Genomic DNA, 19,894 nt, shown 5'->3' with positions numbered 1-19,894 from the left:
GGTATTCCAAGGCAGATAGCCCAAGGCCAATATTAAGGCAAATATTATATTGCATTATATTATAAGGCAGATATTAAATTTACTGCATCAGTATTAAAATAATCAATGGTTAATAACAGTTTAACAGATATATATCAAGCTATCCTACTAAGACATTTCCTCTAAACTTAGGAATTATGCTTTGAACCTTAACAACTTCGGAGGTGATAGATACAATCCAGTTGAACTGGTGGACAATTACTATTTTAGTCTATCTAATCCTAAATTAAGGATATCAAGCGTTAACCACTTAAGTTTGAACCTTAACAAGTTAGGAGATGATAGATACAATCCAGTTGAACTGGTGGACAATTACTATTTTAGTCTATCTAATCCTAAATTAAGGATATCAAGCGTTAACCACTGCAGTTACAACAATTAAGGAGACCGTAAAACATTTCTGAGGCATCAACGTATAGAGAAGGTAACATAGAAATAAAGTATCAATCACGAAGATTCCTTTCGTGACAAAATCCTACAAACATATCCGAGCTTGTTGGCTGCCATTGCAGTCAATTTTGCCAATATACACACAGTAAAAACAGACTAACAGTACAGTACTGTACTATGCAGACAGTTGGATTTGCGTTGTAGCTTTGGCCCGTCGTTTGCCTGTCCCTCCGTCCTGCAGTAGCCCGAGCCCATAGTATGTACTGTAGATTTGTTGTACTGTACTGCTAACTTACCCTACTCAGTACTGTAGACTGTTCATTTCCATAGTAACCAACGGAAATCCAATCATCGCTTAGTAAAATAGTATTCTGGTAGAGTGGATTCGGATTCAGTCGTGAGAGTAAAATAGAATCAAATCTATCGTCGTTGAAGGATTTTCGAGCCAGAAATGGAATGAAGATGGCAGCCAACTCGCTAATAAGCTGAAATCCAATGAATACAGTAGAGGTAATGATGATAATGCTAAACTAAGCTGTTCTCCATGTCGATTCTCAATCAGAAACTGTAATACAGTGTAGGTCCGTAGGTTGACGGACTGCAGGTATTTGTTGTATTATAGGTAGTTGCACTCCGATTGAGATCGAAACCTGCAGGAATGGAAAATTAGCTATCCAGTGAAACTCAGTACAAGCCAACATCATCTTCATCAAGATTATCATGGCTGCTGGCAAACGAAAAGCTCATAATAATGTCACTGAATATGCATGGGATTCAAGGGTAATCAAATATTCATATCTATTGTACAGCAATGATTCAATACCCTGCCATACCAATTATAATATGGATCTGTATTGAAATGATAGGATGAATATTTTGATGTTAAAGCGGTTAAACTAGATGATCAATATCTAGCTGAGCAAAAGAAAGCGTAAGCAAAACTAATTGATGTTATAATGGATCCTTATAATAGCGACTCAAGCATATACCAATTTTCCATCTTACAGGCTAGTCTCCAATCTCTTTCATGGTGTCTCCATCCATATTAATGGTTACACAAGTATGTTATGACATTGAAATCTAATCTATGCTGTCTTATTATCCTTGCCTTGGATCATCAAATCAATATAAAACATTCATGAATCAAAGTGAACTAGTAAAGTGATTATCAATACCTACATAAGTGACAATTCTAGATAGAGAACGTCATACTATATGTACAATACTAAAAATGATTTACAAACCAAGATGAATAGGGTGACTTTGCATCCAGTGTGCAAGTGTAATGTACCGCATAAGAGTACAGTATTTATTTCCTAAAATAATTCTCTATCTCCAATTCAATGCAATATATGGTAGAATCCTACTATGATGATTGATCACTGTTAACCATTGTATATTAATGGTAGATCCATCTGCCGAGGTATTGAAGCAGTTAATCATGATTCATGGTGGTAATTTTCAACAATACTACTCCAAGTCTCGTGTAACCCATATTATAGCAAGTAACTTACCGGATGTTAAAATAAAAGACTTAAAGTAAGCTACAATAAAAGTAATTGATACATTCGCTGCAAATGGTTACTATGATCACATCAATTATCTACTTTGAATCGATTCGTATTCTTAATACGTATTGTATATTAATTATATCAATGACCTGTATTGCTATAGGAAGGAGATTGTGGTAAAGCCTAGCTGGATTGTAGATAGGTAAGTTAGACTGCAAATACATGCTAAAATGATATAACTGGATAGATTACATAATAATTGATTTCGTTATCTTTTGCAGTATTCAAAATGGAAAAATATTGCCCATATACAATTACTTACTGGTGGATGGGCGTAGTGCATCACAAACGAAAATACAATTTACTGAGGCTAACTCAAGTGGTAAAAACAAAAATAATAATACAAATTGTAACTCCAGCTGTAGCAACAATTCTACTACTGTTAAGAGCCAAAATATTAAAACCGATTCACCAAAAGCTAAAGAAAAATTTCCTCCTGGTATCGCTAATACCGCTGATCCAGAATTTGTGTCGCAATTTTATAGTCGATCACGATTGCACTATCTAGCAACATGGAAATCGGAATGGAAAAATTATGCCAGTACTCTAGATAGAAATATTGATTTGGATAATCGTCGAGACGAGATACGTCAGCGTATCATTGATCTCAAAAGTAGTCGTAGCTCTACGATCAAGCATGAAAATCATGAAGTAACAGTTAAAGAAGAACCTTTACAATCATCAGCTGACCAGGCTATAATTGAATCGCCAAATTCACAAAATACTGGCAGAAAAAATTTATTCAACCGTGTTGTTATGCATCTCGACATGGATTCATTTTTTGTATCCGTAGCTATTCGTGATCGAGCCGATCTACGTGGATTACCGGTAGCTGTAACACATTCTAAAGGCAAGATTAAGCCAGCAAATCTGCAAAATGCTGATAAACTACAAGAAAAAGCTGAATTCATCCAAGAAATGGCTCACTGGGAAGATTATCATTCTAAGGATAAAGTTAAAGCAGAAAAGGCTAGCCATGACAGCCCTTCTAAGTCAAATAAAATAAATAATAATTTTATCAGTGCTAATGATAAAGAAAGCGTTGAGCAATTTTCTACGTCAGAGATTGCCTCTTGTAACTACGTTGCCAGACGATATGGCCTTCATAATGGCATGTTTATGGGTAGAGCATTACAACTTTGTCCTCATTTAAGAGTTGTGCCTTATGAATTTGATAAATATAAAGAAGTCTCTAAATTACTCTACAATACATTAGCCAGGTAATGAAGCAGTTATATGCTCTTTTAACTAACAAGCAATTAATAGTTGTGTTTACTAATCGATGGAATAAGTAATTTTTAATTTTGTTATATGTACCTTGGTAATAGTTACACTTTTGAAATTATGGCAATCAGCTGCGATGAAGCATACATCGATGTAACTGACATCTTACAAGACGATTACACTATACAGGATTTAGCATCAAGTATTCGACACGACATTGAAAGTAAAACTGGTTGTACCTGTTCTGCTGGAATCGGTAAATAATTGCCACGAAATGGAACTCGTTAACATTTCTATCAGTTTCCAATTACAAGCAGAAGTAGTTATAGATTTTTATATGCCTATGTGACCATTATACTGCTTTATCTTAGGTCCAAACCTTTTAATTGCCAGAATGGCAACAAGAATTGCCAAACCTAATGGACAACATTATGTTGATCCAGCTAATGTGTTAACTTTTGTCGCCAATCAATCACTCAAGGATTTACCTGGTTATTAAAATTGACTTATCAATTAAAATAACAGCTGCAAAAGCGATATCATTGCATAACTTTAATGAACTCGTCATTTACAACCTATAGAATTTGTAACCGGACTCGTTATCATTTTCAATCTACATTAGGCGTAGGATACCGATTACATCGGAAATTAAAAGATCTCAATGTGGAAACTTGTCAAGATCTTCGTAAAATTTCGTTACCTGTATTACAGAGAGACTTTGGTACTAAGACTGGGCTTATGTTATACCAATACTGTCGTGGTATTGACGAACGTCCAGTCCAAGTTGATCATGAAAGAAAATCCGTATCGGCAGAAATAAATTATGGAATTCGATTTGCTGAGGTCGACAATATTAAAAACATAGATTTATTTTCGAGATACGTTGCAATTTGATTATTTACTGCTCCAAATGATTATAGTTTAAGCTAAATGTCGTTGATTTCTGTAGTCAAAAGACGTTGAAGTATTTGTAAAAAATTTAAGCGTTGAAGTTGTAAAACGCCTCAAAGAAGCAAGTGTTAAAGGAAAATCGATTACCTTAAAGGCAAGCTATTGTTTTCATACGTTTGAAATTTGTTATATCGCAGAACAACTTCCATTTTCATGAAGGTTTTGATATTGATACGCCCTACAGATGAAGCATCGTAGCCCAGATGCCTCAATTAAACCTTGGAAATATTTAGGTCATGGAAAATGCGATAACTACGCAAAATCGACTACCTTAACACGACCAACTTGCGACAGCGATATCATTAGCAAAGAATGCATGAAATTATTTTATTCCTTTGCAAGTATTAATGTGCAAGATGTCCGTGGTGTAAGTAGCAGCGCTATTAAATCAATTTTAAATTAAAATCTAAATTTTTTCTTACTATGAATTATAAAGTATGCCAAATCATTATAAATTTATAGATGGGTATTCAAATACAACGATTGTCACCCATAGATGAAGATGTTAAAGGTTCGCAAGGTTTACTGAACTTTATAAAGTCTGTACCTCAAGTAGAAGAAAATGTAAAGGCACATGAACAAATCGAACCATCAGACCAAATTGAAGTTATCCATGATCAATCTATACCGACAACTAGCATAGCAAAGCAGGAAGAAATCACTGATTCCAATCGTCACATAGAAGCGCAAAATGATGAATCATTCGATCTACCTTCTCCTTCACAGGTAATCATTGTTTCGCAATCGTTAAGATATACAATTTACTTCCTGCAATCAAATACAACTTCATTATTGATTTATTTGTACGTTCTCTCTTGGCAAATGCGGATTACTATAGAAATTTTTAATTGCATCTTCTCTAGCTTGACCATTCTGTTTTAGATGCTTTACCAAAGGAAATGCGATTAAAAATTGAACAGAAATACGCTAAAATGTCGTCAGAGTAAGCTGTTTCAAGGGCTGTTTCCTGTTATCGTAGAAGATTCTTGATATTTTTATTGCTTCTTTTACTAAAATTAGAGCACAAATTAAAGTTGAACCTTCTACCTCTGCTACCATTGATGCTAACTCTTCCGTAAGAAAATGCTCTGGACCTTTCCATGACAAATAAAATATTTCGAAAGTGGAGTTCAAAATAATTTTTCTTAAAAGCTATTAAAATATTGAATTTTGATTTTACCCAGATTGATCCTATCAACCTTGGTGCTATTGCAGACGTTTATCGTCATATAAATTATAATGAAGAAATACCACGTAAAAATGTTAAACAACGAAAAAAGCCAAAAAGAAATATTAAAAACAAATTTCGTCGTAATAAATCAGATCAATCTATTCCTAAAGAAAATAAAGAGGACAAACTCGATCGTGATATTATTGTACTCGATTCGACCGAAAGGAAACCGAAAATATTGCCAGATCAAACGAACGTCATCGAAGTAAATACTGGTCTCATCAAAAAGGGTTACATTCTGTGCCTAAAATATCAGTAATATTTTCGTAATGATATTCCTTTATCTCCATTTTAGCCTGAATTTTGCGGTGCCACTGAAATAAATGAAGTGAAAAAAATTATGGCTGAATGGGTAGACGCATGTCTTGGTTAGTGGTATCTAACTAACTCTAATTTTCATCAATCAAAGAATGGATAACAAATAGTGTAAGATTTTGACTAATATTTAAATAAAAAATGACTTATTAAAGATGTTGGGCCAACTGAAACTGATATCGAATATTTGATGTCCTACGTTGAACGTTGTATTTCATCTAAAAACCTTGAAAATGTTTGGCTTCTATGCAAATTATTGAAAAGGTAAGAAATTTACTTTTCGGATAGGACATACAATATTACTTTTTCAGTATATTTATTTATCCAATTTCTAACACTGCGTAAAACTGCGCATACTAATACAATGATTTGTTTTATTTATAAATGATAACCATGTTATGCAGGAAAACTGTAGCTCATGCTGCGTGGTATCAGATTTTTACATCGATCCTTGATCGAATCCAAGACATCGTATCATCACAGTATGATGGCAGCAGGTTAAAGCTGTCAATATTGTAATTGCAGTAATGCTATTTTTTATCACCATCGTCTTAATGTTGAAATATTATTATTTGCATTACTTGTAAAATAGTCTGATATTTACTTAAAAATCGTCTTCTTTGTTAGATGATCCATCTATTAATTATAATTAATTTGCCAATAAAATGCGTCAGAAATAAAGTTCATTTTACTTAATTCAATCCATTTCGATATTGCATTTACACCATTGATTACTTTAGTAATGTTTATTATTGTGGTCAGAGTGATTGCAATATGGAAGTCGATATAGAAGAAAATTGAGAAACATTCCAATACTAGGAGTAAAGTTTGAATACAGCGTAATAATTAATTTCGTAATTTAAAGCTTACAATGCAATTAGAATAGTAATAATACTTGACTTAAATCTTCTTTTACAACGTGATAATATAAATATCATAATTTCTATCAAAAGGATAATGTGTTTGATCGATAAAGATATATACGCGTATAAATAATATTAAATTGACTTTTATATGCAGATTAGATTATTTGTTTAAGCGTAGATTTGTATTAGGTTGGAGTAGAGGTACTCCAAATCCCGTATTATTTTGAAATGGATAAAACGAATAAGAAAAGAAAAACAATCTTAAATGATAACATAGTGGTGCAGATTTCTCTTTCAAAAATTAATCAATTTTCGTGTGATAATACCGACAAAATACAATATATAGGTTAAATAATTTTATATCATTATCTCGGTATACATCAAAATAACGTGAAATTATGTTTATTTAAAGAATATGTATACCCAAGCTTTAATTATTTATAATTTGAATCGGCGGAAATGACAAAATTAAGTTCGATATTGCTTACATAACAGACGAAAAATTTTAACATTTTGTTTTTCAGGTGAAAATCGTTTTGCTAAAGAAATGATATACTCAAAAAAATTAACATAAGAACTATTGCAGAATAATATATTGAAAAGTAATTGCATTTGTTACTAATGTTTGACTACAAGCTTAAAAGTTTATAGCATGCAAGCTTAATAAATAATAAGTACCTTTGGTCTGACGTGCTACACTCAATTTGCAATCAAATAGGTGATTATTACTGTATTAAATATAAACCTACAGTAAATGCTTTTGCCTATCACCAACGTACAAATAAAATCGCATTACGTAAAAGCAATTTCTCTAAAAGCTTGCAGTATGATACTTTGGAAACCTAACCAATTACAGTATATAAAAACAAGCAAAAAAATCTACTGTGCGGTAAAACTGATTTAACAATCGTGAAAGAAAGGAGATTTACCCCTAAACTTTTGTATCGATGTATAATGGAACTATCAGAAATTTTACGACAGTTTCCATGAGCTCTTTCGCCAGGAAAATTAATCATTCTGATAGATTTGATGATCGCTACATAAACTTTGGGAGATTAAGTTCCCGGATATTTATATGAACGTGAACGTCTTTTTACGAACGGAAGTAATTTTACTTTACGCGATCGGTGAAAATTTTGTAACATTGGCATTTGATTACGGAATGTAATTCGAATCTGTAAATGAATTAGATGCGAAAAATTATTTATATTCACGACATCCTCATTGATTATAATATATGAAACTATTATGAATCTATTATACCGTTGATGGTGGCTGAATCCAAGGTTCTCCATCAATTTGCATAGGGTATTCTTTCTTGGTTCTACAGTAATCAATAGTATAGAGTATAAATATTATATCATCTCGATAACTTTACGTACAAAGAATGGCGTCCAGACTAAAAAAACCTCAACTTTAGCACTTCTATATATCTTCTTTTACCGTATAACTATATTTGATGCTTGAGCTAGTCGCACACCGTGTTCACGTAAGCCAGTAATAAGCTGGCCAACATGACTAGCGTTCTCTAAACCGACGACTTCGAGTAATCGATCATTCGGAACTAAGGATGCAATAAATTAAGATAAAGTTCAGGAATCATAAGATAATGAAGGACAACATTTATTAAGCTTTAAACCTTGAGGCACAAATCTATGTGAGCTCTTCTGAGCTTCTTTCTTCTTTGACTTTTTCTTTTCGCTAGTATTACCCCATATATTTGTACCACCATACATGCTGGGAATATTTAAAATCACGATTCCTTCTAATGATGTATCGGTTAAATCGATTGCCTTTCCGTCGCACTGTAAATGTAAACGCTTATTTTTAGTTTATCTTACCACTGAATAACATTGAATATAAGGTATTGCAGAATGCAGATTTCACATACAATTACGTCTATATGAGAGTTTAAACTTTTGCAGCTACTAGATAAGCGCTCTTCAGCACCACATCCAAAATAAAACCACTTGTTTTTTATCCTAAAATAACGGAATGGATTGAGTAAATTATCTAGAAAGCGGTACAACATTGGTTAGCGTTGTTGGGAAATCCAAGATTGATATTTTATTACCTGCTACTAAATTTTTCTGGATTCTTCTGTCTCATGGTATGAAATTTGTGCGCAATAGAAGCATCTACACCGATCGAATAGTAATTGTTAAACACATTTAGTGGTACCGGCTCGCCTCTACCTTCAAGACCCTCAAATGCGGAGATATCAATATTCCACCTTGGCATTATTGAAGAAAGTAAGACGTTGAAACATTGTATAAAACATAAAACTAAAGTTGAAATGTATCCATTCATTCTCAAAGCATTGCCATAAATCGTATTAACTATCCTAAATCTCTTACCTATCTAGAGATACTGGAACAGCTTGCTCAATCTGCTGTAATATTTTAGAAAGATTTCCACCGTCGTAACCACCACCCCAATCCAACCATCTTGCAAGATCATTTCCAGTTCCTAAATTATAAAAAGATATCAATCTTCAACGTCTAGTAATTAAACTTAAAAATGTAGTATATCTATCTACTAAAATGAGGCTGAATAAGTTGCATTGTAATGTACATCGAAAACAAACATTGCCATAGTAGCGCCTACCTAATGGCAAGATTGCAATAGGCGGTGGAGGATCTATCTCCATCTTATCTGAAAAAATTTATGTTACCAAATGTATCAGACCAATTAAAATCATCTAATCTCTTACGCTCCTAAAGCATGTCAAGATCGTAGTTAGTAGGATCGCGACACATTTAAGATGATTTTCTAACCGATTGTTGCTAGAACCCAGCCAGCTGTTCCATCTCCTCCACAACAAAGAACGCGAAAATTGGGTACATTACGAATAAATTTCAAGCTGTTTGATTTGTAATTTGAAGAATGCCACATGTAGTACAGTATATAAGTGAAATAATATAGAATTAGAATTAGAATTAACACCTTATTGTCATCATCTAAAGTTTATTAGCTTTTATGTACTGGAATAATTTGGTATACCAGTAGATATTCAATAAAAAAATTCATACCCTGGCGTTGGACCACCATCTAGCAAGTTATATACTTGCCTAGGATTTAATAGATACTGAAATTTTTGTAGCGTTCTAGAAGATAATGTAACAAAATAGATATAATTTTTCATACACAAAAATTTTATGTTTCCGTGAAGCGCAGCCATAAACCAAATCACCCACCAAATAATAACTTGAAGTACAGTACTGTATTACTACAATTTTAACTACTGATAAAGCATATAAAATTACTATTATTAATAATGATATTATTTACCTCCTTCCTTGCTGACCGCCACTCTTTGGGTTAACGTAAACAATTAAAGGCACAGAATTTTCTAATGGTGCAATCTAAATTTTTAATTCAATTTTCGTTCAGAAAGATATTATAACTCAAGTAAATTTACTTCAAAGAATATGAAAAAATAAAATATCGGCCGATAAAATGAGTACCTGCATATCTAATCCGTCCATATGAGAAGAATTAGTCGGCGGTGGAGAATCACCAACACTACGATGCCTTTCCTTTACAAGAAATGATACATATGCAGTGTGTAAATGTAATAATTACGATAATGACATTGTTAACTTATTTAATAGTGCGATGAATTTAAGAACGAACCAGAACTTTCGGACAAATAGCGGTAGGCGGCAAAATCAAATTTTTATGTTTTCCGAGATCGCATTCAACAGTAATACCACTTAAACATTTATCATGCAGCTATAAAAGTATAAATTTTATGACGTCGTCACAGATTTTCACGTAACTTGAGAATTTAATTCATATTTTTGCGCTACAAAGATACATTGCATGTGAGTGAAATTATTAAGATATTAATGAAGTTGCCTACAGTTAAATGACACCATGCACATCGAACTCCTGTAAGCCTTTTATAACTTTTTATCGACTTTTGGCAGCGATCACATTTACCAGGACAATTTCCAACTACCCAATGATGCTCCAATTTTTGCTACAATAACAATTTATAGAATTTGTTAAAAATAGTCATGATAGCATTTGTAAAATTTTTAAAAAATAGTTATTACTTCCCACATCGAACTTACATGTACTGCTCGGCTTGATTTAACGTAAGTGTTAACACAAGAAGTGGGAGCTTTCTGAACGCATCTTTCATGTACGGTAAATTTACAGACTGAGAAGCAAAAAATAATGTAACTTATTATAATAGTACCTTGCTAATACAAGCGATGGATTTAGATAAGTAATTTTCTTACAAATCTTATTATTTCCTTGAAAAGTAAATAGATTGATTTACAAAAGGTAAACTTTTATTGTATAACTTACATGAACAAGTCAATCCTTGCTTTCCTAATCCTAATAACATACCCAAACAGAAGTTACAAAAAGCGGGCTTTCGAAATTTCTTCCAACGCCACTACCAAGAACATAAAATAGATAAATCAATATAGATAGTATAGGTAAGACTCTTAAGCGTTCAACAATAGTTAATTTGCGTATGGACTTTTCAATTATTATACTAGATATTTATCAACTTCTAACCTGGTGCTGACAGTTTTCCCGTACTTGCTGTAATATGTAGATAATATTATAAATCATTGTTTCTCATATCAAGATTAATAAAATTAGACAAAAAGTGTTCAATTGTGCTAATGATATCATATGTATACGGAAATAAAAGCTATTTCTCAGTATGGAAACATAATTTACCGTATCAATTCCAAGTAGTACTAGTAATGGGATATTATTACTACCGCCTTTAATCCATTCATCAAGAGAAATTTTCTTATCGTTATTGCAATCCAGTTCTTGTAACATGTCTTCCAGTATCTAAAGGAATAGTAGTACGGCAATAATCAAAGCGTTACGGAAAGTATAATGAATAATACAAGATTCAACAATAAGTAATAAATAGATCTTACTGGTTCAAGTTCTGAAACATCCCATCCTAAATATCGTCCTACTAACAACATTTGCTGGACTATGTTATCCAGCTCCTACGAAATGTATAACGTAAAATGAATCGATAGCACTATGTTATAACTGGCAGCAATATAATCATACGATATTAAAAGCTATAATATTTATGAATCTTAACAGACTTACATGTGTTTCTAAGTAGTCACTGTTATCACAATCATATAGACGGAACATAACTATACATGAAAAAGAGGAGTGTTTAGTAGCGATTTCTTAGAGCAATTTATATTTTACAATGGTATTATTGCAACGTTTACATGGTAGCATGTATTCAATGCATAATTTACATTACTTACACTCTAGCTTGTCACTAGGCGAACCAGCCTTGAGCAACGATAAATAGCACATTACTTCAGCAACTGAAGGTAAGATTGCTTCGTCCTCTAACTGCTAGATATTCATAATACCAGGGTTGATGTAAATTAATACAATATTAACAAAAATACCAATAGGTATGATGTAATGATTATGCGCAATATTTCCAGTTATTTACTTTACGATCGCCCTTAGCTGAGATAGTTACGGATTTTACAGATGAGTTGTTTTTAGTGGAAACTGGAGTATCTCTTGCATTTTGGTTATGACTATTCCTTTTGGTTAGGTCCTTATTATTCGAGTATTGCTCATAATTGTTCAAAGTTCTATTAAGTTAAGTAATCATAATAATATCATGATTGATGTTAGATACTGCGCTCAATAAAGTGTTTTATATTTTTAATGTTTCAAAGTAACACATTATAATTTTGTCCCCATCAAGAAACAACGACACGAATCCTTACCCAGAATTTGCACCAGAAGTTGCTGATTGTATTTCACTACCTGTTGATGTAACCGAAGCATTTATAGCATTTTGGTCATCTCTTCGATGATTATAATTAGCCATATTTGGCGTTGAAGGAGAAGATAATAGCTGAGATTGCCTTAATAGTAATAGTATGAAATTAAAAGATGATCAATTTTAAACTACTATTTATTATAAAAATTCAATATATACACGACTAATTAGGTATGATGTATCATATAGATACGTTATATCATCACACTATTTAAATAAATACTGTATACTCGGTATTGTATTCTTAATCGAACCTATTCGACGGGGCAGGAGTGATAGAATTTTTCCTACTGAGAGATAGAGGAGGTTTATGTGTGCGTTGCAGTGCCAAGTACATTTGCTTAGGCAACTGGGAGGTTGATAGATCACATTCCAGAAAAGTGATTAAAAATGCTTCAAAATCTTCATATAACATTGGCTAGACATTAAGAGATTATTACAAAAGTTAGTATCAATGATATTTTATAAGATCAATATTTCAGTTACGTCACATATCACTATACTATGTTACTTGATAACATCAGCAGCAGTATCGTTCAAAAATGTGAAGATATTGTATTAAAAAGCCACAATGAAATTTACAACTTGACGTTTTTCATTACAGAGTGTAGCATTACCTTATTGGGAGCCAATCGTTCTGCAACCTCTTGCGATGATGACCTAAAATCTTGCAGAACGTCTTTAACATTTTTCCTAGCATCTAAAAACGGTGATTACAATTTTATAGTTACAATTTCATGAAAGTTATTGCAAATGCATGATCTGTATATAATTATAATCCAGATGATATTAGTGAGAAAGATTAGATAGTTATATAATCCAAATAACAGGAAGTGAGGAAAAATAATTGTACTCGTAATAATGTAGTAGGGAAGACCTAAAATGATTGTAATTGTCGTTCCGAAATATTCTTCTTCGATCTATACGAGTCTATTTAAGTAATCACTATCAAGATATTTATGTTCAGGTAAGCAATATAGCGGTTAACGTACTTGGCTAATAACATCATGAATTACTTTACACTTTATAGGTATAGGTAGTTTACTCTATAAGTATTAGTCTACACGTTAATGTGGTACTGTAAGCCGCTGTGGATACCAATAATAGATTAATTAATGCCTTCAATGAACTACTATTTCACTCTCTTGTAAAAGCGTTTTAATTATGTTTCAATATGTTAATAGGATCCAATACCAAACCGATAATTTAGAGTAGGTATAACATAGTCTGTTCACATTGTTGTTAAAAATGCTTCAATTGTGTTTACTCCTTCGCTTGTAAATCCACTTTTCGTTACCAATTCAAAAACGAAGATATTAGAGAATCAAGTCATTTCAGTGACAGCAGATTATGCATTAAGTTCTAGGACAACACGGTTTTAGGTAGTTCAAAACGAATAATTTTTGTCACAGGATATAAAATTTCAATCGATATAACATCATTTACGCGTATGTATACTCTACTTGAACCATAACTGAATTAAGATGTTATTAGGAAAAGCAGTTTTACGAGTAATGGATTATCCATCTACCTCTTGAACTCTTATTGTGGTAAAAAGTAATTGTTACTCTATCAGTGTACTATATCCTAATATATTGTCCGACATCTTAGCATACCATATTATTTTGTCCTTTATTGAAAAATTTGTTTGATGTTCGTACTATATTATTGTCAACTAACTGTATAAGAAGCGATGAAAAAGGATTAGAAAGTCATTTTGTAATACGAAAACACTTCAGTTATTATAATAGCCAAGATTACTGTCATATTGCAGTATATAGAGAGAGAGAAACTGATCGTAAACATTCGTACAATAGACAGTATGGGTAGCAATTGCCAAATTGAGGAATAGAGAAAGTCTTTCTATCAAGTGTAACAACTAAATAGTTTATTTTGCAGTCTGAGCCAGAGCCTAACCTATACGCTCGATTATGACTACACATAATAAATTATACTTTATGCTCATTGCCAACATCCAACAATATAAATGAATACTAAATTATTCTAACTACGGTACAAACGTCGAATTTAAGGCAACACCAATTACAATCAACCATTACAGCCAAAAAATAGCCTTGGTATGGTTAGATGGAAAGTCAATTCTTACTGGTTCAAATCGAATTATATACTCCTGTTTCCACATATCGCATAGGACATACACGGTATTTTATTGCAACCATATTGGAAAATTGTTGTCCATAATAAGTACAAGCACAAGTATTTACGCGTGTTGTAGTCATGTAAGTTAGACTATAGCTCAAGATATGCCACATTACACCACGATCAAGGATAAAAATGGAATTTGACAATTATTAGAAAAGGAATCAATAACTCTTGCTGTAACATGATAAGTCTCTCTGTCGCTTTTAGATAACAAGGTAATCAAGGATAAAAATGGAATTGGACAATTACTAAAAAAGGAATCAATAACTCTTTGCTAGAACACTGTAAGTCTCTCTGTCGGTTTAGATAAAGGGGCACATGGTCAATTTTAATATTATACCATCGTAAGCCGATGGAATATTAGCAGCAAGCAATAAAAATTGAGCTCAATTTATCCTCCACTATCAAGCTATACGACGCTATATGTACGTATAGCACGAAAGTAGCACTATTTCAAGATGTAGTATCCAACCGTAAGCTACTCGTATGGCAGTTATTCGTCTATTACAGGATCCTTTCCATATGAAATTTTTAGTTGCAAATTGGATAAGATGCGACACCGATTTTGGCCTATCTTGATGTCGTACTAATATCAATAGTAGATCATGAGTCATTGATAATGAATAGGTAAGAATAGGAAACCCTTGGATAAAGTCAAAAGATAAACTTTTAGACCAAGGTTGATTGAAAATACTCACGATTTCTGTGAACCACTAAGCTAGAAATAATCAATAGAATGATCATTCTTGGCTAAATAGTCAATTAATGAAATAATACAATTGTTCATCCAAACAGAGTAGGCAAGTAAAAAGGAGAATAAAAATGATTCATATTCTATTGATGGTATCAAATTAAACAAGAGAATTTTTCTATTTTAATTACTCAACCAGTCATAGAAAGAGTCAAGAGAGTAGAATAGTAGATTATTGTTGAGACAGCTGTAGCGGGAGAAAAAAATAGATTCTAACGACAAAATAGTGTAAAAGTATAATTGAAATGAATAAATTATTCAAGTCCATGATTGATCAAGTAGAATAGTCATACGTATAAAAGTATCCACTAGTAATCCAAATAGATCCATGCAATCTTTGAAGATAAATCATTATGGCAGCTCCATTTCTAGCATACAATACTGTATATCACTTATTGCATGTGCAAAGGAAGATGGATTGATTTTATGTTATGCCAGTTTTATTACATGAATCTTCCTATCTCCATTAGAATACATGAATTGACTCATTTGCAGTCATCATATTTGAAATTATTTTTCTTGCACTATTTTATACATACATCAACATAGTTTAGAGACAGATAATAATGCATTCAAATCGGAGTAAACATTGGAGAGGTAGTTTTAAATATTGTAGCAATTGTATTCAGATCCGGAGTTAACATCATTTGTCTATCTAATGTCAATAGTATAGGAAGTAAAACTCATTTTTTGTATACAAGGTTCTTTTTTTGAAGTATTGAAAGTATATGATGGTCAATTTGGATAAGATTATCATTATTATGATTATTGAGTCGTCAAGTTATCCCTGATACTTGATAATAGAGTATTAGTCAAATTGGCATATGAACTTTGTATACCGGTCTATCAGAAACTGGACGTTGATTAGAAAAGGAAATCGATCACGATGTAGTCAAAAAATGGAGTTTAAATCAGCAATAAAACGATAGCAGATGATCCTGAGATTATTTCCCATGACTATTGCAATAGTATACCCTTCCAATGGCTATTTAATGTAGAATACATGACTATGAACAACGTTTGATTAGAAAGAGAATTCAATAAACAAACAAACAAATGATGAAAACGGAATTGGAATTAGGAATAAAACGACTGCAAAAGGATTATTCCTCTCATCATCCGTAATGTATAGTCTAATGGGTATTAAACTGCTATACTTGATTCTCAATCGTTGTCGATTAGAAAGAGAATTTCTAATAGCAGTAGTAAAATAGAATTAGAATCCAGGATAAAACGATCAGAGAATGATCTCAGTCAAGGATGATAAAATGATTCATACCCCAAAATGATTAGTCATAACATGGGTAAGAAGGAGAATTTCATAAACAACAAGTAAGATTGAATCAGGAATAAAAGGAGAGAAGACTATATCCTACGATTATTGATTCACTACGATGATTGATTATTATTACTCCTTTGAAACGAAGCTACAGCGATGGCAAATATGGAAATATGGAAGTGCAAATTCTTTCCTTGCTAATCGATTATTGTTAGTGATCAAGTAATGCAAGTTTATCATCATCGTCAAATTGACCGATATGATCAAGCTACAGCAGTGGCAAGGAGTAGCTAATCCATTTTACGTAGTCTATGTCGATTATCCTTCTAAGCTAGTTCCACTCTAGTAAGCTACCGCGCTGGCTACTGATCACTATTTTAGCCAATTTCCTTTAGTAATTTATCGTTTTGGATGATGTATTTTGGCGAATTTCCTTTTGTAATTTATCGTTTTGGATGCTCTATTTTAGCCAATTTCCTGTTCAAATTTATCGTTTTGGATGCTCTATTTTGACGAATTTCCTTTTGTAATTTATCGTTTTGGATGATGTATTTTAGCCAATTTCCTTTTGTAATTTATCGTTTTGGATGCTCTATTTAGTGAATTTCCTGTTCAAATTTATCGTTTTGGATGATCAAGTAGTCCAAGCTGATCATCATTGCCAACCGAGTCTACACTACCAAGTTACGACGATAGCAAAGAAGAACTTATCGCTATTATGACTAAATTCCCTTTCTAATTTATAGTAGTTGATGGTCAAGTAGTCTATGCTGATGAAAGATTCGTGTCAACTGGGTCTCTCCTTATCCATATAAATTACCTTTTTAAACTTACTCGTGGTGGTTGATGACCATTTTAAGCTGGGTCTAGTCTAGCAAGGGACGCTATCGTCAAGGAGAAACCCATGGATATTAATTGCTTTTTGCAATGCATTGGTAGTGATTGATGAATAATATCATCCTAATATGAAATTGCATCTACTTCTAGCAAGTGACAACATTGGCAAGGAGAAACTCATGGATGTTAATTGCTTTTTGCAATGCATTGGTAGCGATTGATGAATAATATCATCCTAATATGAAATTGCATCTACTTCTAGCAAGTGACAACATTGGCAAGGAGAAACTCATGGATGTTAATTGCTTTTTGCAATGCATTGGTAGCGATTGATGAATAATATCATCCTAACATGAAATTGCATCTACTTCTAGCAAGTGACAACATTGGCAAGGAGAAACTCATGGATGTTGTTTCCCTTTTGGAATCTCATATTAATAACATTGTCCATTACTTCCACCGTTGCAAGTTGCATCGACATTGGCATAAGCAACGTATCCACAAGTCAAATTGCCATTTGCAAGCATTGCCTTTATAGTATTTTCCTTAAGCAATTAATGTATCAATTTCTACTGTCTTCCCTTATTGACTACATCATTCAACATAACAAAGTCATGGCGTTGAAGAACACCTTTCAACAGTGTTGCATTCTATTCCTATTGAATAATTGATAGAATTACTGTGAAATAGTATCCAGACTAGCCCACTGTCATGAATCAAATATGGAGGCTTGGGAGTTGTCTTCCTATTGATTATAAATTAATGATGTTCAATGTCTGGACGTTAAGTCATCTCCATTCAATCCATGGTATTCTCTATCCATTGCCTCTCCTTTCTCGACTAGTATCGACATCATTGCTCTTGTCTATTACAAGGATAAAATTGATTTTTGATACCTACTTGAATATCATCTCCATCTCCATTGCTATTCCCCTTGTCTAGTCTAGTTGGATAAATGTTGATTGAAAAATCATAACAGATCTAATTGTCACTAGCATCAATAGATGTTCCTAACTATAACTATCCATGGATTGATTCATTTCTATTCTCCAGTTCATTTTCCATCTTACTACATCAATAATAAGCCTATCCATCTATATCAAACTGCCATCGATTGACTTGGTTAAGATGAAGAATTTACTATAGGTAGATGCATTTCTTTGTCTTCTGGCCATTTTAGATGATTTTTCATTACTCTATCCTATCCTGATCAATGATTCATTGAGAAATGGTCAATTGAACAGTGTAGACAACGATTACTCTGTTGCTACCTCTTCAAGTTGATGGTTGCTATAACATGATAGGAAAAAAAGAGGATAAAAAGGCCTCTTTTTATCCCCCTAGCGCCAAACTCGTCTTCAACTTATGCTATCCACTTTGTTAACGTAGTCAAAAATGGATAGCATAGTCTAGCGAGAAAAGAATACGAAGAAGTAGTTTTTTTTTCTCTGATACCTAACTCGTCTTCAACTCGATATATCGTTGTTGATGTAGTCCAAATGGAGATTCATTATAATGATAGTACCTTCTCGCTCCCCCCTTTCCAAAAAAAACATGAAGAGATAAATAAGCAAAGTCGTGATGGGCTTCTTTTTCTCCAACAGTAACCTCATCTTAAACTATCAAGAGTGTTTGATGTAGTCAAAATGGATGTCGTAGGGTAATATGGTCGTGCAAAGACGCAGTAAGGCTATCGTTGACATAGCAAAATGGATAGGATATAGCAGTCCATTCGTGCAACGAAAATTAAGTAAAGCAGCCATAGCTTCCTCTTGCTAGTATTCATCTATCTCTCCCAATACAACAATCCCTTCTTGTAGTATCCTCCAAAAATGGAGATTGAAAGAAGAATGAGTAAGGCAGGCATAGCTTACTACACCATTCTTGCAAGGCATTTTCTTTTTATTAGTAGTGTCTGGCAATTCTCCTTGACGTAAAGTGGATAGAAACTGGGTAGAAAGTAAAAGAGTGAACAGGGTAGCCATGGTTTCTTTTTCCCTAGCGCCACACTAGATCTATCCACCCTTGTGGATAGAGTCAATATGGATATTATGGTATCAACAGAAAAAGGAGTAAAATAGCGATGGGGCCCCATTTCCCTAGTAGCAAAATAGTCTTCCATTAAAGCGATCAACATTATCGATATCCTAGCATCCCTATGAGAAAAGGCAGCCGCTAGCTTTACTCCCCTAACACCGCCACTATTCTTCCAATACAACTCTCTTTTTACACGACTGGCTATCAATGTCGCAGTGCAAAAGAAGAAGAAGAAGAAGAAGCCATTGCAAGTATCGTTTCTTTCCTATCCATATGGTTGATAAAACGAAATCGATATCACCATGCAAAAGAAGCATGGTAGAGCAGCACTAGTGCTCTGCAACATTCTTCCAATAGAGTAATTCTCTTGTCTGGACTATGACTATCATGGAGCCAGTGAAATCGATATCACTGTATCCAATGAAGAATGA

At 33.1% G+C, this 19,894-nt stretch overlaps 2 protein-coding genes across 2 annotated transcripts; one reads left to right on the top strand and one right to left on the bottom strand.

Moving 5' to 3' along the window:
* Positions 1–1,149: 1,149 nt before the first annotated feature.
* On the top strand, positions 1,150–7,161 carry TRIADDRAFT_53871 (uncharacterized protein; the record flags this gene model as incomplete). Its single annotated transcript, XM_002110124.1, has 19 exons — positions 1,150–1,209; positions 1,296–1,360; positions 1,437–1,489; positions 1,839–1,968; positions 2,104–2,142; positions 2,222–3,220; positions 3,329–3,480; positions 3,596–3,715; positions 3,847–4,067; positions 4,360–4,542; positions 4,638–4,901; positions 5,039–5,118; positions 5,196–5,250; positions 5,360–5,611; positions 5,702–5,774; positions 5,877–5,985; positions 6,126–6,218; positions 6,742–6,788; positions 7,112–7,161. The coding sequence occupies 19 exons, from the start codon at positions 1,150–1,152 to the stop codon at positions 7,159–7,161; spliced, it is 3,045 nt and encodes a 1,014-aa protein (XP_002110160.1).
* A 481-nt stretch (positions 7,162–7,642) lies between these two features.
* Positions 7,643–11,915, bottom strand: TRIADDRAFT_21777 (uncharacterized protein; the record flags this gene model as incomplete). Its single annotated transcript, XM_002109612.1, has 21 exons — positions 7,643–7,762; positions 7,851–7,911; positions 8,031–8,151; positions 8,206–8,392; positions 8,479–8,569; positions 8,662–8,820; positions 8,945–9,056; positions 9,195–9,242; positions 9,365–9,450; positions 9,620–9,694; positions 9,879–9,952; positions 10,055–10,126; positions 10,224–10,322; positions 10,453–10,560; positions 10,667–10,755; positions 10,908–10,998; positions 11,124–11,150; positions 11,292–11,411; positions 11,504–11,578; positions 11,688–11,737; positions 11,858–11,915. Coding segments are annotated over 21 exons (1,923 nt in total), but the record flags the coding sequence as incomplete, so codon positions are not given.
* Between the last annotated feature and the right edge of the window lie 7,979 nt (positions 11,916–19,894).

This window comes from Trichoplax adhaerens, genomic scaffold (genome assembly GCF_000150275.1).
Source record: "Trichoplax adhaerens TRIADscaffold_2 genomic scaffold, whole genome shotgun sequence".
NCBI classification, from domain to species: Eukaryota; Metazoa; Placozoa; class Uniplacotomia; order Trichoplacea; family Trichoplacidae; genus Trichoplax; species Trichoplax adhaerens.
Note: the sequence above shows the minus strand (reverse complement) of the source record. Positions and strands in the feature narration are given on the sequence as shown.